General features: G+C 34.5%; 1 protein-coding gene across 5 annotated transcripts in view; it reads left to right on the top strand.

Moving 5' to 3' along the window:
* Smyd5 (SET and MYND domain containing, class 5) overlaps positions 1 to 21,387 on the top strand; it is a 74,848-nt gene extending 53,461 nt beyond the window's left edge. For all 5 annotated transcript variants that reach the window (XM_071664063.1, XM_071664060.1, XM_071664062.1 and 2 more), the window contains 2 exons: positions 10,829 to 10,940; positions 19,891 to 21,387. In XM_071664063.1, coding sequence (XP_071520164.1) covers positions 10,829 to 10,931 — 103 coding nt within the window. In that variant the 3' untranslated portion in view covers positions 10,932 to 10,940; positions 19,891 to 21,387. The remainder of the gene's footprint in view (positions 1 to 10,828; positions 10,941 to 19,890) is intronic.
* Positions 21,388 to 25,389: the final 4,002 nt, after the last annotated feature.

The raw sequence follows: 25,389 nt of genomic DNA, 5'->3' as shown, positions 1-25,389 counted from the left end.
TTTTGAAACAAAAATTTTTTTGAGCAAAAAAGTACCCTGAACTATTACCTTGAATTTTTTTTCATTTTTCTAAGAAAAATAGATATCCTTTAAAAACTCGTTATAAGAAGTATTTTTCATGTTGAATACAAATCTGATGTTATAAGATTGTTTAATCGTGTTTGTGACACTAATGTAAGCTGTTAAATGAAGTCAGTTTTCAAATAGTTTTCTCTCCTTTGCATCGTATTTACTGGGTCTTTATCGGTAACTGAGAGCATTATGATATACTTTCCATGATTATTTCAAGTCCAAAAGTGTTTGAACATATTTTCTATTAATTTTAAAACAAAAATTTTTTGAGCTAAAAAGTACCCTGAACTATTACCTTGAATTTTTTTCATTTTTCGAAGAAAAATAGATATCCTTTAAAAACTCTTTATAAGAAGTATTTTTCATGCTGAATACAAATCTGGTGTTAAAATGTCGTTTAATCGTGTTTATCACACTAATTTAAGCTCTTAAATGAAGTCAGTTTTGAAATATTTTTTGCCCCTTTGCGTCATTTTTCTGGATCTGTATCGGTAACTGAGAGCCTTGTGATATATTTTCCATAATTAGTTTAAGTATAGAAGTGTTTGAATATCTTGTGTTTTAATTTTAAAACAAAAATTTTTTTGAGCTAAAAAGTACCCCGAACTATTACCTTGAATTTTTGGCATTTTTCTCAGAAAAATGGATTTCCTTTAAAAGTTGATTATAAGAAGTATTTTTCATGCTGAATGCAAATCTGGTGTTAAAATGTCGTTTAATCCTGTGTATGACACTAATTTAAGCTGTTAAATGAAGTCATTTTTGAAATATTTTTTGCTCCTTTGCATCGTATTTATTGGGTCTGTATCAGTAACTGAGAGCCTTATGATATATTTTCCACAATTAGTTCAAGTACAGAAGTGTTTGAATATCTTATCGTATAATTTTGAAACAAAAATTTTTTTGAGCTAAAAAGTACCCTGAACTATTACCTTGAATTTTTGGTATTTTTCTCAGAAAAATGGATTTCCTTTAAAAGTTGATTATAAGAAGTATTTTTCATGCTGAATGCAAATCTGGTGTTAAAATGTCGTTTAATTGTGTTTATGACACTAATTCAAGCTGTTAAATGAAGTCAGTTTTGAAATATTTTTTGCACCTTTGCATCGTATTTACTGGGTCTGTATCGGTAACTGAGAGCCTTATGATATATTTTCCATAATTACTTTAAGCACAGAAGTATTTGAATATCTTATCGTATAATTTTAAAGCAAAAATTTTTTGAGCTAAAAAGTACCGTGAACTATTACCTTGAATTTTTGGCATTTTTCTCACAAAAATGGATTTCCTTTAAAAGTTGATTATAAGAAGTATTTTTCATGCTGAATGCAAATCTGGTGTTGAAATGTCATTTAATCCAGTGTATGACACTAATTTACGCTGTTAAATGAAGTCAGTTTTGAAATATTTTTTGCCCCTTTGTATCGTATTTACAGGGTCTGTATCAGTAACTGAGAGCCTTATGATATATTTTCCACAATTACTTCAAGTACATAAGTGTTTGAATATCTTATCGTTTAATTTTGAAAGAAATTTTTTTGAGCTAAAAAGTACCCTGAACTTGAATTTTTTTCATTTTTCTAAGAAAGATAGATATCCTTTAAAAACTCGTTATAAGAAGTATTTTTCATGTAGAATACAAATCTGGTGTTAAAAGATTGTTTAATCGTGTTTGTGACACTAATGTAAGCTGGTAAATGAAATCAGTTTTCAAATAGTTTTTTCTCCTTTGCATCGTATTTCCTGGGTCTGTATCGGTAACTGAGAGCATTATGATGTACTTTCCATGATTATTTCAATTCCAAAAGTGTTTGAACATATTTTCTATTAATTTTAAAACAAAAATTTTTTTGAGCTAAAAAGTACCCTGAACCTTGAATTTTTTTCATTTTTCTAAGAAAAATAGATATCATTTAAAAACTTTATAAGAAGTATTTTTCATGCTGAATACAAATCTGGTGTTAAAATGTCGTTTAATCGTGTTTATGACACTAATGTATGGTGTTAAATGAAGTCAGTTTTGAAATATTTTTTGCCCCTTTACGTCATTTGACTGGATCTGTATCGGTAACTGAGAGCCTTATGATATATTTTCCATAATTAGTTTAAGTACAGAAGTGGTTGAATATCTTATGTTTTAATTTTAAAACAAAAATTTTTTTGAGCTAAAAAGTACCGTGAACCTTGAATTTTTGGCATTTTTCTCAGAAAAATGGATTTCCTTTAAAAGTTGATTATAAGAAGTATTTTTCATGCTGAATGCAAATCTGGTGTTAAAATGTCGTTTAATCCAGTGTATGACACTAATTTAAGCTGTTAAATGAAGTCAGTTTTGAAATATTTTTTGCTCCTTTGCATCGTATTTACTGGGTCTGTATCAGTAACTGAGAGCCTTATGATATATTTTCCACAATTAGTTCAAGTACAGAAGGGTTTGAATATCTTATCGTTTAATTTTGAAACAAAAATTTTTTTGAGCAAAAAAGTACCCTGAACTATTACCTTGAATTTTTGGTATTTTTCTCAGAAAAATGGATTTCCTTTAAAAGTTGATTATAAGAAGTATTTTTCATGCTGAATGCAAATCTGGTGTTAAAATGTCGTTTAATCCAGTGTATGACACTAATTTACGCTGTTAAATGAAGTCAGTTTTGAAATATTTTTTGCTCCTTTGCATTGTATTTACTGGGTCTGTATCAGTAACTGAGAGCCTTATGATATATTTTCCACAATTACTTCAAGTACAGAAGTGTTTGAATATCTTATCGTTTAATTTTGAAAAAAAAAATTTTTTTGAGCTAAAAAGTACCCTGAACTATTGCTTTGAATTTTTTTTCATTTTTCTAAGAAAAATAGATATCCTTTAAAAACCCCTTATAAAAAGTATTTTTCATGTTGAATACAAATCTGATGTTAAAAGATTGTTTAATCGTGTTTGTGACATTAATGTAAGCTGTTAAATGAAGTCAGTTTTCAAATAGTTTTTTCTCCTTTGCATCGTATTTACTGGGTCTGTATCGGTAACTGAGAGCATTATGATATACTTTCCATGATTATTTCATGTCCAAAAGTGTTTGAACATATTTTCTATTAATTTTAAAACAAAAATTTTTTTGAGCTAAAAAGTATCCTGAACTATTACCTTGAATTGTTTGCATTTTTCTAAGAAAATTAGATATCCTTTAAAAACTCTTTATAAGAAGTATTTTTCATGCTGAATACAAATCTGGTGTTAAAATGTCGTTTAATCGTGTTTATGACACTAATTTAAGCTGTTAAATGAAGTCAGTTTTGAAATATTTTTTGCCCCTTTGCGTCATTTTACAGGATCTGTATCGGTAACTGAGAGCCTTATGATATATTTTCCATAATTACTTTAAGTACAGAAGTGTTTGAATATCTTATGTTTTAATTTTAAAACAAAAAATTTTTTGAGCTAAAAAGTACCCTGAATTTTTGGCATTTTTCTGAGAAAAATGGATTTCCTTTAAAAGTTGATTATAAGAAGTATTTTTCATGCTGAATACAAATCTGGTGTTAAAATGTTTAATCCTGTGTATGACACTAATTTAAACTGTTAAATGAAGTCAGTTTTGAAATATTTTTTGCTCCTTTGCATCGTATTTTCTGGGTCTGTATCAGTAACTGAGAGCCTTATGATATATTTTCCACAATTAGTTCAAGTACAGAAGTGTTTGAATATCTTATCGTATAATTTTGAAACAAAAATTTTTTTGAGCTAAAAATTTTTTTCATTTTTCTAACAAAAATAGATATCCTTTAAAAACTCTTCATAAGAAGTATTTTTCATGTTGAATACAAATCTGGAGTCAAATGATTGTTAATCGTGTTTGTGACACTAATGTAAGCTGATAAATGAAGTCAGTTTTCAAGTTGTTTTTGCTCCTTTGCATCGTATTTAGTGGGTCTTTATCGGTAACTGAGAGCATTATGATACACTTTCCATGATTATTTCAAGTCCAAAAGAATTTGAACATATTTTCTATTAATTTTAAAACAAATTTTTTTGAGCTAAAAAGTACCCTTGATTTTTTTTCATTTTTCTAAGAAAAATAAATATCCTTTAAAAACTCTTTATAAGAAGTATTTTTCATGGTGAATACAAATCTGGTGCTAGGATCTCGTTTAATCGTGTTTATGACACTTATTTAAGCTGTTAAATTAAGTCAGTTTTGAAATGTTTTTTGCTCCTTTGCATCATTTTACTGGATCTGTATCGGTGACTGAGAGCCTTATGATAAATTTTCCATAATTACTTAAGTATAGAAGTGTTTCAATATCTTATCTTTTAATTTGAAAAAAAAAATGTTGAGCTAAAAAGTAGCCTCAACTATTACCTGAATTTTTTCCATTTTTCTAAGAAAAATAGATATCCTTTAAAAACTCGTTAGAAGTATATTTCATGTCGAATACAAATCTGGTGTTAAAAGATCGTTTAATCTTGTTTGTGACACTAATGTAAGCTGTTGAATGAAGTCTGTTTTGAAATATTTTTTGCTCTTTTGCATCGTATTTACTGGGCCTTTATCGGTAACTGAGAGCACTATGATATACTTTCCATGATTATTTCAAGTCCAAAAGTGTTTGAACATATTTTCTATTAATTTTAAAAGAAAAAGTTTTTTGAGCTAAAAAGTGCCCTGAACTATTACCTTGAATTTTTTGCCTTTTCCTGAGAAAAATAGATGTCCTTTAAAAGCTCGTTATAAGAAGTATTTTTCGTGTTCAATACAAATCTTGTGTTGAAAGATCGTTTAATCGTGTTTGTGACACTAGTGTAAGCTGTTAAATGAAGTCAGTTTTCAAATATTTTTTGCTCCTTTGCATCGTATTTACTGGGTCTCTATCGGTGACTGAGAGAATTATGATATATTTCCCATAATTATTTCAAGTGTAGAAGAATTTGAATATCTTATCTTTTAAATTTGAAACAAAAAGTTTTTTAAGCTAAAAAATATCATGAGCTATTACCTTGAATTTTTGGCATTTTTCTCAGAAAAATAGATATCCTTTAAAATCTCATTATAAGAAGCATTTTTCATACTTAATACAAATCTGGTGTTAAAATATCGTTTAATCCTGTTTGTGCAGGAATCTAAGCTGTTAAATGAAGTCAGTTTTGAAATATTTTTTCTCCTTTGCATCGTATTTAGTGGGTCTGTATCAGTAACTGAGAGCATTATGATATATTTTCCATAATTATTTCAAGTATAGAAGTATATCTTTTCTCTTGATTTTGAAACAAAAAGGTTTTTGAGCTAAAAATTGCCTGAACTATTACCTTGGATTTTTGGCATTTTTCTCAGAAAAATAGATATCTTTAGAAATTAATCATAAGAAGTATTTTTCATGCTTAATACAAATATGGTGTTAAAATATCGTTTAATCGTTTTCATAACACTAATTTAAGCTGTTAAATGAAGTCAGTTTTGAAATATATTTTGCTCCTTTGCATCGTACTTACTGGGTCTGTATTGGTAACCGAGAGAATCATGGCATATTTTCCATCATTATTTCAAGTATAGAAGTTTTTCAGTATATTTTAATTTTAAAACAAAATTTTTTTGAGCTAAAAAGTACCCCGAACTATTACCTTGAATTTTTGGCATTTTTCTCAGAAAAATGGATTTCCTTTAAAAGTTGATTATAAGAAGTATTTCTCATGCTGAATGCAAATCTGGTGTTAAAATGTCGTTTAATCCTGTGTATGACACTAATTTAAGCTGTTATATGAAGTCAGTTTTGAAATATTTTTTGCTCCTTTGCATCGAATTTACTGGCTCTGGATCGATAACTGAGAGCCTTATGATATATTTTCCACAATTACTTCAAGTACAGAAGTGTTTGAATATCTTATCGTTTAATTTTGAAACAAATTTTTTTTTGAGCTAAAAAGTACCCTGAACTATTACCTTGAATTTTTGGCATTTTTCTAAGAAAAATAGATATCCTTTAAAATCTCGTTATAAGAAGTATTTTTCATGTTGAATACAAATCTGGTGTTAAAAGATTGTTTAATAGTGTTTGTGACACTAATGTAAGCTGTTAAATGAAGTCAGTTTTCAAACAGTTTTTTCTCCTTTGCATCGTATTTACTGGGTCTTTATCGTTAACTGAGAGCATTATGATATACCTTCCATGATTATTTCGAGTCCAAAAGTGTTTGAAAATATTTTCTATTAATTTTAAAACAAAGGGTTTTTTGAGCTCATAAATACTCTGAATTTTTTTCATTTTTCTTAGAAAAATGGATTTCCTTTAAAAAGTAATTATAAGAGGTATTTTGCATGCTCACTACAAATCTGGTGTTAAAATATCGTTTAATCGTGTTTATGGCAGTAATCTAAGCTGTTAAATGAAGTCAATTTTAAAATATGTTTAGCTCCTATGCATCATATTTACTGGGTTACTATCGGTAACTGAGAGCATTATGATATATTTTCCATAATTATTTCAAGTATAGAAGTTTTTCAATATCTTATCTTTTAATTTTGAAACAAAAAGTTTTTTGAGGTAAATAATACTCTGAGCTGTTACCTTGAATGTTTCGCATTTTTCTCAGAAAAATGGATATCCTTTAAAAATCTATTATAAGAAGTATTCTTCTTGCAGAGTACAAATCTGGTGTTAAAATGTCGTTTAATCATCTTTATGACACTAATTTAAGCTGTGAAATGAAGTCAGTTTTCAATTTTTTTTTGCTCCTTTGCATGGTCTTTACTGGGTCTGTATAGGTAACTGAGAGTATTTTGATATATTTTCCGTAATTATTTCAAGTACAGAGGAATTTGAATGTTATTCTTTAATTTTAAAACAAAGTTTTTTGGAGCCAAAAAATACCCTGAACTATTACCTTGAATTTTTGGCATTTTTCTCAGAAAAATAGATATCCTTTAAAAACTCATTATAAGAAGCATTTTTCATGCTTAATACAGTTCTTAATACAATTATTTCAAGTATAGAAGAGTTTGAATATCTTATCTTTTAATTTTGAAACAAAAAGTTTTTTGAGCTAAAAATTACCCTGAACTATTACCTTGATTTTTTGGCATTTTTCTTAGAACAGATATCCTTTAGAAATTAATTATAAGAAGTATTTCTCATGCTCAGTACAAATCTGGTGTTAAAATATCGTTTAATCGTGTTTATAACACTAATTTAAGCTGTTAAGTGAAGTCAGTTTTGAAATATATTTTGCTCCTTTGCATCATATTTACTGGGTCTGTATCGGTATCTGAGAGCCTTATGATATATTTTCCATAATTACTTTAAGTATAGATTTGTTTGAATATCTTATCTTTTAATTTTAAAACAATTTTTTGAGCCAAAAAATACCAAAAACTCGTTATAAGAAGTATTTTTCATGTTGAATACAAATCCGCGGTAAAAGATCGTTTAATCGTGTTTGCGACACTAATGTAAGCTGTTGAATGAAGTCAGTTTTCAAATATTTTTTGCTCTTTTGCATTGTATTTACTTTGTGTTTATCGGTAACTGAGAGCATTATGATATACTTTCCATGATTGTTTCAAGTCGAAAAGTGTTTGAACATATTTTCTATTAATTTTAAAACAAAAAGTTTTTTGAGCTGAAAAATACTGAATTTTTTTCATTTTTCTTAGAAAAATGGATTTCTTTTAGAAAGTAATTATAAGAAGTATTTTTCATGCTTAATAAAAATCTGTTGTTAAAATATCGTTTAATCCTGTTTATGCACTAATCTAAGCTGTTAAATGAAGTCAGTTTTCAAATATTTTTTGCTCCTTTGCATCGTATTTAGTGGGTCTGTATCGGTAACCGAGACCATTATGATATATTTTCCATAATTATTTCAAGTATAGAAGAGTTTGTGTATCTTATCTTTTAATTTTGAAACAAAAAGTTTTTTGAGCTAAAAATTACTCTGAAGTATTACCTTGAATCTTTGGCATTTTTCTCAGAAAAATAGATATCCTTTAAAAAGTAATTATAAGTATTTTTCATGCTTAATACAAATCTGGTGTTAAAATATCGTTGAATCGTGTTTATAACACTTAAGCTGTTAAATGAAGTCAGCTTTCAAATATATTTTGCTCCCTTGCATCGTACTTTCTGGGTCTGTATCGGTAACTGAGAGAATCATGACATTTTCTATAATTATTTCAAGTATAGATGTTTTTCAATATCTTATCTTTTAATTTTAAAACAAAAAGTTTTTTGAGCTAAAAGATACTCTGAACTATTTATTACCTTGAATTTTTGGCATCTCAGAAAAATGGATTTCCTTTAAAAGTTGTTTATAAGGATTTTTCATGCTGAATACAAATCTGGGTTAAAATGTCGTTTAATCCTGTTGATGACACTAATTTAAGCTGTTAAATGAAGTCAGTTTTGAAATATTTTTTGCTCCTTTGCATCATATTTACTGGGTCTGTATCGGTATCTGAGAGACTTATGATATATTTTCCATAATTACTTTAAGTACGGAAGTGTTTGAATATCTTATCTTTTAATTTAAAAAAAAAATTTTGAGCTAAAAAATACCCTAGAATTTTTTGCATTTTTCCGAGAAAAATAGATATCCTTTAAAAACTCATTATAAGAAGTATTTTTCATTAAGATATATTACAATTATAAAACCAAAAGGTTTTTGGCCTAAAAAATTCCCTGAATTTTTGGCATGTTTGTGAAAAAAATAGATTTGCTTCAAAACCGGTACACAGATTATTTTTCATGCTGAATTTGAATCTAGAATTGAAATATATGCTGGTGGACTTTAAGGTCCATAAGTAAGCATTTAATGGTTAATGTTTTAAAGTATTCTGTAATTCTTCATCTTTTTTTTTTACATGTTGGTTTGAGGAAGCATTATGGCATATTTTCTTTTATCACTTCACATATAGAATCATTTTATTATGTTATATTTCAGTTTTGATACAAAAAGTTTTTTGGCCTAAAATTTTTCCTGTAATTTTTGGTCTTTTAGTGAGGAAAATAGATTTTCTTTATAACTTTGGTGCAAGGATTATTTTTCATTGTGAATTCGAGTCTGGAGTTGAAATGTATGTTGCAGGGCAGTAAGTCCATGAATTATGTAATTAATGGTAAATATTTTTCAGTATTCTGTAATTTGTCGGTTCATTTTTCTTATACATGTTGGCGTGAGGAAGCATTTTGGGATATTTTCTGTGATCACTTCACATATAGGAGCATTTCATTAAGTTATAATTCAATTTTTAAACCAAAAGGTTTTTGGCCTAAAAAATTCCCTGAACCTGTTATTTTTGGCATTTTTGTGATGAAAATAGATTTGCTTCAAAACTTCAGTACAAGGATTATTTTTCATTCTGAATTCAAATCTGGAGTTGAAATGTACGTTGGGGGGTATTAAGTCCAGTAATTAAGTAATTAATGGTTAATCTTTTTCAAAATTCTGTAATTCTTCGGTTAATTTTTTGTTATACATATTCACTTGAGGAAGCATTATGGGATATTTTTTGTGATCACTTCACATATAGAAGCATTTCATTAAGTTATATTTCACTTTTAAAACCAAAAGGTTTTTGGCCTAAAAAATTCCCTAAACTTTTACCTGTAATTTTTGGCATTTTTGTGAAAATAGATTTGCTTCAAAAATTCAGTACAAGGATTATTTTTCATGCTGAATTTGAAATATATGTCAGGGACATTAAGGCTTATAATCAAGTAATTAATGGTTAATGTTTTACAATATTCTGTAATTCTTCGGTTCATCCTTTTGTTATACCTGTTGGCCTGAGGAAGCATTATGAGATATTTTCTATGATTACATATTGAAGCATTTTACAATGTTATATTTCAAGTTTAAAACAAAAAGGGGTTTGGCCTAAAAACATTTCCTGTAATTTTTGTGAAGAAAACAGACTTGCTTCAAAACTTTGGTAGGATTATTTTTCATGCCGAATTCAAATCTGGAGTTGAAATGTATGTTGGGGGACATTAAGGTCATAATCGTATAACTACTGGTTAGTCTTTAACAATATTCTGTAATTCTTTGGTTCGTCTGTTTGTTATACCTGTTGACTTTAGGAAGCATTTCGAGATATCTTCTGTGATCACTTCACATATCAAAGCATTTTACTAAGTTATATTTCAATTTTAAAAGAAATAGGTTTTTGGCAAAAAAAAAAAAAAAAAAAAAAAAATTCGTAATTTTTGGTATTTTTCTGAAGAAAATAGATTCATTTCAAAACTTCAGTATATGGATTAGTTTTCATTCTGAATTTGAATCTGGAGTTGAAATGTATGTTGGGGAACATTAAGGCCCATAATTAATTAATGGTTAATCTTTTACACTATTCTGTAATTTTTCAGTTCATTTTTTGTTATAATTGTTGGCTTGAGTAAGCATTATGAGATATTTTCTATGATCACTTCACATAGAGAACCATTTCAATGTATTATATTCCAATTTTAAAGGAAAAAGGTTTTTGACCTAAAAATCTCTCTGAACTATTATTACTACCTGCAATTTTTGTGAAGATAATAGATTTGCTTCAAACTTTAGTACAAGGATTATTTTCAATGATGAATTTGGATCTGGATTTGAAATATATGTTGGAGGACATTAAGGCCCATAAGTACGTAATTAATGAGTAATCTTTCACAATATTCAGCAATTCTTTGGTTCATCTTTTTGTTATACCTGTTGGCTTGAGGAAAACTAAAGGGGTGTACTTTTTTGTTTTATCCTAATACTTTCATGTAACATTTTCAGGGAAAATTATCTTTTTACCTGTCGCTGTAGTAAATGTGAGGAGCAAGCAGGTGATCCAGATGTCACAAGTGAAGAGGAAATGGATGAAGATGAAGAAGATTAATGAAGCAAGGTATGTAAATCAGTAAATGTTTCAGTGCTTCTACATCCATAAAAAACATTTATACATATGAATATACATATATGTCTTTTTTATACAATTGTTTCTCCTGCCTTAGTGAGGTATTTATTAGGAATGGACTGACTATAGCTTCACTTGCATACTGCCACCTTCTGATTTGTCATGCATAATGTACTAAAAACAGAACCAATAATCCACAGCCAAGCCTTATCGACTGTTTCACATTTTACCTTGACTACTTTGTATGTCCTAGTTCAGCCACTTGGCATAAGCACCCCATATACCACACTGATTCACTTCATTCAATCCCGTGCCTGCCTTTCAATCTCCTGATACCTCATATCCTCTTACACTCTAATATCCTTTCATCTCCATCTTGATCTCCTCCTCTCCCAATCCTCTTTCCACTTGTCACATGTACTTCTTATTAGTCATTCTTTCTTCATTCATCTATATATATCTGACTCATTTTGGCACTCCCTGGTTAGCTGTCTCTGTTTTACTATGCATACTAACACACCTCCTTCTTACAATGTTATTCCTAGCATGATCAGCCACACCTTATACTACATACTATCCATAGGCATTCATTTTCAACTTATCCTCCCTTTTTCATTCTTTTGTAGTTATGGATCAAAACTCACATCCATACAACATTATAAATATTATACCTTCAGACTTACCATCTTTGACCTAACAGACATTGAATTCTCTTTCCACACACTTCTTTCTGCATCCACAATCTTAGCCCCTTTACTGCCTCATGACTTGCTTCAATCCCTGTGGTTCCATTTGCCACTGTTCCATTCCCAAATATCAAAGCAGGTGATGCACTTTCCATGATCCCCCATCCCTGATATGATGTGGACCTGCCTCATGCTCTACGACCAAGGCATTCACCTCTCTCACCAACCTGTTCATAGAAACATTAAACAACAGTGGCAACATCACAGTTCCTTGTTGAAAACCCACTTTCATGGTAAACCATTCACCCTCCTTCATTCTCAAATACATTTTGTACCCTTGTGGTAAAAACCTCCTTTTTTGGTTAATTATTTTCTGTTTATCCAATAAATTCTTAGCAATTTACAGAAGTACTCTCTGCCATTACATATTTGTACAGTACAGGGAGGGAGTTTTACACTTGTGGGGCCCCATCTTTTTTTATGTTAGCTGAGAGAGCATGGGCAACTGAGGCCCTAATCAAGGCCATTCTATTAATGCTATATATATATATTTTTATTTATTATTTATTTTACTTTGTCGCAGTCTCCCGCATTAGCGAGGTAGCGCAAGGAAACAGATGAAAGAATGGCCCAACCCACCCACATACACATGTATGTACATACACGTCCACACACGCAAATATACATACCTATACATCTCAACGTATACATATATATACACACACAGACATATGCATATATACACATGTACCTAATTCATACTGTCTGCCCTTATTCATTCCCATCGCCACCCCGCCACACATGAAATAACAACCACCTCCCCCCGCATGTGCGCGAGGTAGCACTGGGCAAAGACAACACAGGCCACATTCGTTCACACTCAGTCTCTAGCTGTCATGTATAATGCACCAAAACCACAGCTCCCTTTCCACATCCAGGCCCCACAGAACTTTCCATTATTTACCCCAGACGCTTCACATGCCCTAGTTCAATCCATTGACAGCACGTTGACCCCGGTATAGCACATCATTCCAATTCACTCTATTCCTTGAACGCCTTTCACCCTCCTCCATGTTCAGGCCCCGATCACTCAAAATCTTTTTCACTCCATCTTTCCACCTCCAATTTGGTCTCCCACTTCTCCTCATTCCCTCCACCTCTGACACATATATCCTCTTTGTCAATCTTTCCTCACTCATTCTATCCATTTAACCAAACCATTTTAAAACACCCTCTTCTGCTCTCTCAATCACACTCTTTTTATTACCACACATCTCTCTTACCCTATTATTACTCACTCGATCAAACCACCTCACACCACGTATTGTCCTCACATCCACACTCCTCTGCACAACTCTATCTGTAGCCCACGTCTTGCAACCATATAACATTGTTTGAACCACTATTCCTTCAAACATACCCATTTTTGCTTTCCGAGATAATGTTCTCGACCTCTACACATTCTTCAATGCTCCCAGAACTTTTGCCCCCTACCCCACCCTATGATTCACTTCCGCTTCCATGGTTCCATCCGCTGCCAGATCCACTCCCAGATATCTAAAACACTTTACTTCCTCCAGTTTTTCTCCATTCAAACTTACCTCCCAATTGACTTGACCCTCAACCCTACTGTACCTAATAACCTTGCTCTTATTCACATTTACTCTTAACTTTCTTCTTTCACACACTTTACCAAACTCAGTCACCAGCTTCTGCAGTTTCTCACATGAATCAGCCACCAGCGCTGTATCATCAGCGAACAACAACTGACTCACTTCCCAAGCTCTCTCATCTACAACAGACTTCATGCTTGCCCCTCTTTCCAAAACTCTTGCATTCACCTCCCTAACAACCCCATCCATAAACAAATTAAACAACCATGGAGACATCACACACCCCTGCCGCAAACCTACATTCACTGAGAACCAATCACTTTCCTCTCTTCCTACACGTACACATGCCTTACATCCTCGATAAAAACTTTTCACTGCTTCTAACAACTTGCCTCCCGCACCATATATTCTTAATACCTTCCACAGAGCGTCTCTATCAACTCTATCATATGCCTTCTCCAGATCCATAAATGCTACATACAAATCCTTTTGCTTTTCTAAGTATTTCTCACATACATTCTTCAAAGCAAACACCTGATCTACACATCCTCTATCACTTCTGAAACCACACTGCTCTTCCCCAATCTGATGCTCTGTACATGCCTTCACCCTCTCAATCAATACCCTCCCATATAATTTACCAGGAATACTCAACAAACTTACACCTCTGTAATTTGAGCACTCACTCTTATCCCCTTTGCCTTTGTACAATGGCACTATGCACGCATTCCGCCAATCCTCAGGCACCTCACCATGAGTCATACATACATTAAATAACCTTACCAACCAGTCAACAATACAGTCACCCCCTTTTTTAATAGATTCCACTGCAATACCATCCAAACCTGCTGCCTTGCTGGCTTTCATCCTCCGCAAAGCTTTTACCACCTCTTCTCTGTTTACCAAATCATTTTCCCTAACCCTCTCACTTTGCACACCACCTCGACCAAAATACCCTCTATCTGCCACTCTATCATCAAACACATTCAACAAACCTTCAAAATACTCACTCCATCTCCTTCTCACATCACCACTACTTGTTATCACCTCCCCATTAGCGCCCTTCACTGAAGTTCCCATTTGCTCCCTTGTCTTACGCACTGTATTTACCTCCTTCCAGAACATCTTTTTATTCTCCCTAAAATTTAATGATACTCTCTCACCCCAACTCTCATTTGCCCTCTTTTTCACCTCTTGCACCTTTCTCTTGACCTCCTGTCTCTTTCTTTTATACATCTCCCACTCAATTGCATTTTTTCCCTGCAAAAATCGTCCAAATGCCTCTCTCTTCTCTTTCACTAATAATCTTACTTCTTCATCCCACCACTCCCTACCCTTTCTAATCAACCCACCTCCCACACTTCTCATGCCACAAGCATCTTTTGCGCAATCCACCACTTTTGGATGTAAATGTGCTGAGAGGTGCAACTGGAGGGATGTCTGATCATTATCTTGTGGAGGCTAAGGTGCAGATTTGTATGGGTTTTCAGAAAAGAAGAGTGAATGTTGGGGTGAAGAAGGTGGTGAGAGTAAGTGAGCTTGGGAAGGAGACTTGTGTGAGGAAGTACCAGGAGAGACTGAGTACAGAATGGAAAAAGGTGAGAACAATGGAAGTAAGGGGAGTGGGGGAGGAATGGGATGTATTTAGGGAATCAGTGATGGATTGCGCAAAAGATGCTTGTGGCATGAGAAGCGTGGGAGGTGGGTTAATTAGAAAGGGTAGTGAGTGGTGGGATGAAGAGGTAAATTTATTAGTGAAAGAGAAGAAAGAGGCATTTGGACGATTTTTGCAGGGAAAAAATTAAATTGAGTGGGAGATGTATAAAAGAAAGAGACAGGAGGTCAAGCGAAAGGTGCAAGAGGTGAAAAAGAGGGCAAATGAGAGTTGGGGTGAGAGAGTATCATTAAATTTTAGGGAGAATAAAAAGATGTTCTGGAAGGAGGTAAATACAGTGCGTAAGACAAGGGAGCAAATGGGAACTTCAGTGAAGGGCGCTAATGGGGAGGTGATAACAAGTAGTGGTGATGTGGGAAGGAGATGGAGTGAGTATTTTGAAGGTTTGTTGAATGTGTTTGATGATAGAGTGGCAGATATAGGGTGTCTTGGTCGAGGTGGTGTGCAAAGTGAGAGGGTTGGGGAAAATGATTTGGTAAACAGAGAAGAGGTAGTAAAAGCTTTGCGGAAGATGAAAGCCGGCAAGGCAGCAGGTTTGGATGGTATTGCAGTGGAATTTATTAAAAAAGGGGGTGACTGTATTGTTGACTGGTTGGTAAGGTTATTTAATGTATGTATGACTCATGGTGAGGTGCCTGAGGATTGGCGGAATGCGTGCATAGTGCCATTGTACAAAGGCAAAGGGGATAAGAGTGAGTGCTCAAATTACAGAGGTATAAGTTTGTTAAGTATTCCTGGTAAATTATATGGGAGGGTATTGATTGAGAGGGTGAAGGCATGTACAGAGCATCAGATTGGGGAAGAGAAGTGTGGTTTCAGAAGTGGTAGAGGATGTGTTGATCAGGTGTTTGCTTTGAAGAATGTATGTGAGAAATACTTAGAAAAGCAAATGGATTTGTATGTAGCATTTATGGATCTGGAGAAGGCATATGATAGAGTTGATACAGATGCTCTGTGGAAGGTATTAAGAATATATGGTGTGGGTGGCAAGTTGTTAGAAGCAGTGAAAAGTTTTTATCGAGGATGTAAGGCATGTGTACGTGTAGGAAGAGAGGAAAGTGATTGGTTCTCAGTGAATGTAGGTTTGCGGCAGGGGTGTGTGATGTCTCCATGGTTGTTTAATTTGTTTATGGATGGGGTTGTTAGGGAGGTGAATGCAAGAGTTTTGGAAAGAGGGGCAAGAATGAAGTCTGTTGTGGATGAGAGAGCTTGGGAAGTGAGTCAGTTGTTGTTCGCTGATGATACAGCGCTGGTGGCTGATTCATGTGAGAAACTGCAGAAGCTGGTGACTGAGTTTGGTAAAGTGTGTGAAAGAAGAAAGTTAAGAGTAAATGTGAATAAGAGCAAGGTTATTAGGTACAGTAGGGTTGAGGGTCAAGTCAATTGGGAGGTTAGTTTGAATGGAGAAAAATTGGAGGAAGTAAAGTGTTTTAGATATCTGGGAGTGGATCTGGCAGCGGATGGAACCATGGAAGCGGAAGTGAATCACAGGTTGGGGGAGGGGGCGAAAATCCTGGGAGCCTTGAAGAATGTGTGGAAGTCGAGAACATTATCTCGGAAAGCAAAAATGGGTATGTTTGAAGGAATAGTGGTTCCAACAATGTTGTATGGCTGCGAGGCGTGGGCTATGAATAGAGTTGTGCGCAGGAGGGTGGATGTGCTGGAAACGAGATGTTTGAGGACAATGTGTGGTGTGAGGTGGTTTGATCGAGTAAGTAATGTAAGGGTAAGAGAGATGTGTGGAAATAAAAAGAGCCTGGTTGAGAGAGCAGAAGAGGGTGTTTTGAAATGGTTTGGGCACATGGAGAGAATGAGTGAGGAAAGATTGACCAAGAGGATATATGTGTTGGAGGTGGAGGGAACGAGGAGAAGTGGGAGACCAAATTGGAGGTGGAAAGATGGAGTGAAAAAGATTTTGAGTGATCGGGGCCTGAACATGCAAGAGGGTGAAAGTCGGGCAAGGAATAGAGTGAATTGGATCGATGTGGTATACCGGGGTTGACGTGCTGTCAGTGGATTGAATCAGGGCATGTGAAGCGTCTGGGGTAAACCATGGAAAGCTGTGTGGGGCCCGGATGTGGAAAGGGAGCTGTGGTTTCGGGCATTATTGCATGACAGCTAGAGACTGAGTGTGAACGAATGAGGCCTTTGTTGTCTTTTCCTAGCGCTACCCCGCACACATGAGGGGGGAGGGGGATGGTATTCCATGTGTGGTGAGGTGGCGATGGGAATGAATAAAGGCAGACAGTGTGAATTGTGTGCATGGGTATATATGTATGTGTCTGTGTGTGTATATATATGTGTACATTGAGATGTATAGGTATGTATATTTGCGTGTGTGGACGTGTGTGCATATACATGTGTATGGGGGTGGGTTGGGCCATTTCTTTCGTCTGTTTCCTTGCGCTACCTCGCAAACGTGGGAGACAGCGACAAAGCAAAATAAATAAATAAATATATATATATATATATATATATATATATATATATATATATATATATATATATATTATCACCTGAGAGTAGGTTAACTTTTATATAAATCACCAGTCATGTATTGAAATTATATCTTAAATGCTTGACCCAGTTTACATTGTGGTAAAACAGGAAAATACTATAGAAGGTAGATGAAACATCAGTGGTCTCCTAACATGAAACTGTTTTTAAGTTGTCTTTAAGACTTGTGATAATTTTAAGTAAAAGAGAGGATGTGGTGACCTGTATGATGGGATAAATTCAGAGGGACTGATAAACAATCTATTATCAGGTGTAACACACTCCATTACATGTACAAAGTTTGATAAGCATATTTTAAAGGCCTTAGAACTTTTGAGATGGAGTGACATGATTAAATGCAAAAACAGGAAATATATATGCTTGAAGAAAGGAAATAGAATACAGCATATAGAATTTGAAGGTTTCATGTAATAATCTAAAAGAGAACAGTAGAATACTGCGCATTTCAGAATCAAGACCTCATCACAAATGAGTTCATGAATGTAGTATGGCTAATTACTAAAGACTAAATATTGCTTTTAAGGATTAAACATAGAGATCCTTGCTATCATAAGTAGGTGCAGCATTAGAAATTCAGAATGTTTGTATATTGCTGAATTTCTTAGTCCTCCAAAATTCTGAGTGTTTTTGAAGAAATACATTAAAAAATAATCTAACTTGCTATTCATCAAGCAAGTGGGCTAGGCTGCCTCATCAGTGTGATAGCATATTTTTCTCATACTAGGTATATGCATGATGTCACAATACTTAATGGGAATTATAAAAGCAGTGCACAAAATCAAACATTTCATTGACAAATCTCAAAAAAATTCATTTTTCTGAAGTTTCCAGAATTCTGAAGTCTGGACTGTTCGTGTTTACATGTACTAGAATGAGGGAACTAGAAATCTTTGCAAGAGATCACCTTTTTTTGTTATAAATGTCCCTGGGGATAGGGGAGAAAGAATACTTCCCACGTATTCCCTGCGTGTCGTAGAAGGCGACTAAAAGGGGAGGGAGCGGGGGGCTGGAAATCCTCCCCTCTCGTTTTTTTCAATTTTCCAAAAGAAGGAACAGAGAAGGGGGCCAGGTGAGGATATTCCCTCAAAGGCCCAGTCCTCTGTTCTTAACGCTACCTCGCTAACGCGGGAAATGGCGAATAGTACGAAAGAAAGAAAAGATATATATATATATATATATATATATATATATATATATATATATATATATATATATATATACAGACATATACATATATACACATGTACATAATTCATACTTGATGCCTTTATTCATTCCCGTCACCACCCCGCAACACATGAAATGACACCCCCCTCATGCGCGTGAGGTAGTGCTAGGAAAAGACAACAAAGGCCACATTCGTTCACACTCAGTCTCTAGCTGTCATATATAATGCACCGAAACCACAGCTCCATTTCCACATCCAGGCCCCACAAAACTTTCCATGTTTCACATGCCCTGGTTCAATCCATTGACAGCACGTTGACCCCAGTATGCCACATCATTCGAATTTACTCTATTCCTTGCATGCCTTTCCCCCTTGTGCATGCTCAGGCCTCGATTGCTCAAAATCTTTTTCACTCCATCCTTCCATCTCCACTTTGGTCACCTGGTTTTCCTTGTTCCCACCTCATCTGACACACATCCTCTCTGTCAACGTTTCCATCTCTCATATGTTCAGCAATTTCAACACACTCTTTTCTGCTCTCTCAACCACACTCTTTTTATTTCCACACATCTCATTTAGCCTTTCATGACTTACTAGATGAAACCACATATCATTCTCCATGCAACCCTATCTATCATATAATTCTGTATGAATAGTGAAAGTTTTTAGATATCTTTTTCATGCCAAAAAGTGCAGAATAACTACTTGTTTCATGTACTTTACAAATTCTATAAAATTTGTTAGGTTGAACCTTTTAGAGCTGTCAACAACTTTTTCAGTAGCATGAGACTACTCATTGTTGTATTATTAGCTATAAGTTGATAGTAAACTTGGTACACTGGCACCTAAGACCATGAATGGGGCTTTTGTTATACTTCAACCCCTCACACAGAGAGAATATAGCTTAATGTGGTTTTAAGACTAAAGGTTGTAAGGATGAAAATGACTCTGGTTAGTGAACAGATATCGGTGGAAGTGGATTTCCCATAGTAATATACACATTTTTCTTTGTGAGATAATTATTAGTCATTGGTGGTGTATTAAACAGATACAATAATAGAATATATAGAAAACTGTGCATACTGTTACTTATGGTAATGGTAACACAATAGTAACATAATCTTGATTGTTGGAAAAAATTAAGGCCAAAATCCATTATAGAAGGTGCAATATTTCAGTAAAATATTTGTAAAGAGAGATAGTAGCTAGTACGTTAAAGTCGTAATGTACTTAAAGTGTGATATAGATGAGATAATTGGTATATATTTTTCTTTTATTGTAGGGTTACACTGTGTAATGGAATCCTCAGAGTACCTCGATATTTTTGATGGACTAAGTTCGTGTTACAGACAAGGAATTACACAACATGAGGCTGTTGTGCTGATGGGTCCCCAGTGTGTAATTCAAGCATAGGCTTTTCTATTACTTCTCAAAGGCACCAAGGAAAGGATTGCTGTATCACAATGTCCATGTAAACAGGATTGTCCACATAATTCACTATTTTCTTTTGAACTGATATGTATTTATTGAGAGTGTTAATTACTTCGTGCATATTTAGTGCAATGTCTCTAGTTAGAAGGGAATGATTCCCTCTAATCCTAAATAAATTTATTTGATGTTGTACTGATATGCTGGAATATTATGAAGTGAAAGAGAAGAACTTAGAATGTTACTGACAGTATAGAACACAGTACTAGGGATGCTTTGATACTTGGAAAATAATTCAAACCTGCAAATTGATATAAAATTACAACAATTCATTTAACAATATTTAACAAAATAGAGAGGTTTATACAAGCTGATGTCAAGCCGAGGAGCATCTAGTGACTTCTCTGCATAGTTAGAAGATACAGACTCTCTAATGAATGTCTGATAGTCAAAAAGCTCAAAAACAAATATATTAATGTTGAATCTGAAGACATAAGCATTGGCCATTAATACATAATAAAAAATGTGGCTTATACAGTGCAAGAAAAGTGATGGTGTTGTTTTAAGGTAGAAAGTCAAGGCAGAAAAGAGTAGTGAGAATGATAAGAGACATGACAGTGATAGCATAAACCTTAGTTCATTTTTGCTAAGAAAGTTATCTGTATAGAGAAAGGATTGTGAACAAATTTGTACTAATGAGGTAAATACTAGAAATAGTATTAATGGCTAAATTTTCTAAGTACCAGTGATGACAATAATGTCTTGAATTGTGGAGGGCTGTGTTGGGGCTGTGGTTAGAGTAAGCAGGTGATATAAAATGTACTTTGGATTAGGTTACTGTGTAGTTGTAAAATATAATTGAATACCAGATTGTAAACTTGAATTATGTATCAGATAGTTCACTGCCCATCTTTATATTTTTCACATTTTTTTCCTAAAGCAGGAGACTATATAATCTAATATCTTTTACATTTCTATTTTCTAAATCAGTTGACTCTACATTTTATGATTATAACGTACAGATGGAATGAGAGGGGTATAGTTTTTTTGATTGATAATCCATAATTCTTCTTTTTGAATTGATAAATTTAAAGGTCTTGGATGAAGGATGTAGTACTGTATATTGCTATGGAACACAAGAATCAACTGATCATCAAGAGTGCTAAAGACTGCTGTGTTAGAAACTTGTAAACAAGGAACTGAATTCCACTTGGGCACAGATCAGTTACTATATACCCTGGATGTTAACCATGTAATGAAGAATAAAATCATATATTGTACATCAAAAATGTGGAAGATATATCTGTAAAATTCAAACTGATTAACTGTGAATGAAAAACATTTCTATATATGTACGTGTGTATTTACCTATTTGTAATTACCCAGCTGTATGCTATGGATAAGGAGTTGTACTCTTGTGGGCCCCCATCTCTTAAATTTTATTATACAGCATTTACATGTTCTTTATAATGTCTTTATTGATACACATCGCTTAGCTTATTTCAGTCATCCACCGCTTTGTCAGCGTAGAAGTTCTTTTTTACATCTATTTGAATGTATTTCTTGCTATATCATTGTCCTTTTCATGCTAATTTAAAAGAAGTTTTCTCTTGAAATTTTCATTTTGATTCAGGAGCTTAAATGTTTTATTCATGTCTCCCTTCATTTTTTCCTTTCTTTGTAATCAAATGTATAGCAACTTAGCACTTCCTCTCTCTCAATTTCCATATTTGAGGTACCATTTTTGTTGCCCTCCTCTTGACTTTTTTGTTAAATAAGATTCCTCAATTGGGATGAACAGATTTAAGTTGCAGTCTAATTTCAGTCTGGTATATATTTTAAACAGCATTGTGAACATTTGCATTGTTGGATGGAGAGTTGAGTGAAAGTTTTGGGATATATGTATGTGTGAGTCAGGGCTGTGTGATGTCACCGTGGCTTTTTAATATACATAAGGATGTTTATGGATGGGGTTGTTAGGGAGGTGAATGCAGGAGTTTTGGAAAGAGGGGCAAGTATGAACTCTGTTGTGGATGAGAGAGCTTGGGAAGTGAGTCAGTTGTTGTTCGGTGATGATACAGCGCTGGTGGCTGATTCATGTGAGAAACTGCAGAAGCTGGTGACTGAGTTTGGTAGAGTGTGTGAAAGAAGAAAGTTAAGAGTAAATGTGAATAAGAGCAAGGTTATTAGGTACAGTAGGGTTGAGGGTCAAGTCAATTGGGAGGTAAGTTTGAATGGAGAAAAACTGGAGGAAGTAAAGTGTTTTAGATATCTGGGAGTGGATCTGGCAGCGGATGGAACCATGGAAGCGGAAGTTAATCATAGGGTGGGGGAGGGGGCAAAAATCTTGGGAGCCTTGAAGAATGTGTGGAAGTCGAGGACATTATCTCGGAAAGCAAAAATGGGTATGTTTGAAGGAATAGTGGTTCCAACAATGTTGTATGGTTGCGAGGCGTGGGCTATGGATAGAGTTGTGCGCAGGAGGGTGGATGTGCTGGAAATGAGACGTTTGAGGACAATGTGTGGTGTGAGGTGGTTTGATCGAGTAAGTAATGTAAGGGTAAGAGAGATGTGTGGAAATAAAAAGAGCATGGTTGAGAGAGCAGAAGAGGGTGTTTTGAAATGGTTTGGGCACATGGAGAGAATGAGTGAGGAAAGATTGACCAAGAGGATATATGTGTCGGAGGTGGAGGGAACGAGGAGAAGTGGGAGACCAAATTGGAGGTGGAAAGATGGAGTGAAAAAGATTTTGTGTGATCGGGGCCTGAACATGCAGGAGGGTGAAAGGAGGGCAAGGAATAGAGTGAATTGGATCGATGTGGTATACCGGGGTTGACGTGCTGTCAGTGGGTCTGGGGTAACCCATGGAAAGTTGTGTGGGGCCTGGATGTGGAAAGGGAGCTGTGGTTTCGGGCATTATTGCATGACAGCTAGAGACTGAGTGTGAACGAATGGGGCCTTTGTTGTCTTTTCCTAGTGCTACCTCGCACACATGAGGGGGGAGGGGGATGGTATTCCATGTGTGGCGAGGTGGCGGTGGGAATGAATAAAGGCAGACAGTGTGAATTGTGTGCATGGGTATTTATGTATGTGTCTGTGTGTGTATATATATGTGTACATTGAGATGTATAGGTATGTATATTTGCGTGTGTGGACGTGTATGTATATACATTGTGTATGGGGGTGGGATGGGCCATTTCTTTCGTCTGTTTCCTTGCGCTACCTCGCAAACGCGGGAGACAGCGACAAAGCAAAATAATATGGATTGAGTGATACGAGAGATGAATGCAAAACTAGGGAAAAGGTGGGCAGAGATGAAGTGTGACAATTTGTGGATAGTGAAGGTTGCAAGTGTGTTTTATGATTGAAGGTAATTGCAAGTAAAGTAATGGTGTTTGAAAGGATACAGAGTGAAAGTACAGATTTTTGGTAAAACCATATAGAATAAAAGAAGAGTGTACTAAATTTTTAGTGCTGTGGATACGAGGAGGAAAAGACTGAAAGAAGTGAGGGAATTTAAGTATCTGGGAGCTGTCTTGGGTAAGTGTGGTGATATGGAAGTAGAGTTAAGGGAGAGAGCAGTACAGAGTAGAAGAGTCATTGGGTCCCTTAATAGAATAATGAAGGGTAGAGTTGTAAGTATGGAAATGAAGAGGGAATTAAGGGACAGCATAGTCCTCCCAATGCTGCCCTATGCAGCCAAAACATGAACATGGAATTTAGGCACAGAAGTCAAAAATCCATGCTATGGAAATGAGCTATTTGAGAAGATTATGTGGTATGACTAGATGGGATGAAGAAAGAAATTAAACCACATACCACATCTGTATGACAGATGTGGTATGGTATGATTGCAAAGGGAGTGAATTGTGGAGTGGAAGAAGGGTGAAACATAATACTTTGAGGTGGTTTGGGCATGTGGAAAGAATACAAGACTGGGAGTTTATAAGGAGAGTGTATGATAGTACAATTAAAGGGGCTGGCGTGAGTGGAAGACCACCTGTGACATGGGCAAATAGGGTGGAAGATTACTGAAGGTAGAGAAATAGTAGAAGAATGCCTGGAGTGGTGTATCCAAGGGAGGCATGTAAGGACCGGAATTAATGGAGACTCTATTGCTGTGGCCACCCCTTGATGGGAGTTTCCAGAGGGAACAGGCATCAGAGATACAGATTGATAGAATACATTTGAAAGCTGTTCCTGTATATTTGGATTTAAACTTGTGACATGAACCTTTTGTATGGATGTCCTTTTCTTTATGGGCAAGGGGGTGGGTTTACCCAGACATTATGGTATTACTGTTATTCTCAAAGAGAGTGGAGCTCTCTTATCTCCCTTACTCTATGTAATCATTATCCCAGATGTAGATGGATGTAAAGGAGAGTATTTGCAGATGACATGAAAGGCAGCCAAGACATTAGGAGGAAAAAAAAGAAAAGGATATCATCAACTAATGGGCAGCAGAGTACTTAATGGAATTTGATAAAGAGAACCACTAGGAACTTAGCACTTCTCTGGAATGTCCAACAGGGAAAGAAAATAAAGTGCATTGACAAGATGGTACTTTCAAGCCAAATAAGCAATAGTATGAAAATGAGAATTTTCACAAGAAACTGAAAGCCAATGACAAAAATGACATGAATAAGAAGCGGAATTAAATACTGGTACTTTACGTGGTTACCAGTTAAGCTGATGAAAACAGATAAGCTGGGAAGAAGAAAGAAGACATAAATACTTTGCAAGTAAAATTGGTGGTGTAGAGTATGTGACTTATCATGAAAGGTGGAAAGAGCTTAAATTTTTGTCTAGAAAGAGGAGAGCCATGCATAATAATATATACATGGCAGTAAATAGAAGGTGTATAGAGAAATATTTTGAGTCTGCATTCATCTCGGCAAGGAAGATACCTTCATTATCATCAAGTCGGGAACAACAACTGGGAATGCATCAAAACGAAATCAGATGAAAGTGAATGGGTGTCCTGAAAAAAAAAAAAGAAACGAGATTTATTCAAAGCAATACCAAGAGAAAAAAGAAACTTGTATGGAAATACATAAATACTTTGCAAGTAAAATTGGTGGTGTAGAGTATGTGACTTATCATGAAAGGTTGAAAGAACTTAAACTTTTGTCTAGAAAGAGGAGAGACATACATGATAATATATACATGGCAGTAAATAGAAGGCGTATAGAGAAATATTTTGAGTCTGCATTCATCTCGGCAAGGAAGATACCTTCATTATCAACAAGTCGGGAACAACAACTGGGAATGCATCAAAACGAAATCAGATGAAAGTGAATGGGTGTCCTGAAAAAAAAAAAAGAAACGAGATTTATTCAAAGCAATACCAAGA

This window comes from Panulirus ornatus, chromosome 8, assembly GCF_036320965.1.
Source record: "Panulirus ornatus isolate Po-2019 chromosome 8, ASM3632096v1, whole genome shotgun sequence".
Taxonomy (NCBI): Eukaryota; Metazoa; Arthropoda; class Malacostraca; order Decapoda; family Palinuridae; genus Panulirus; species Panulirus ornatus.
Note: the sequence above shows the minus strand (reverse complement) of the source record. Positions and strands in the feature narration are given on the sequence as shown.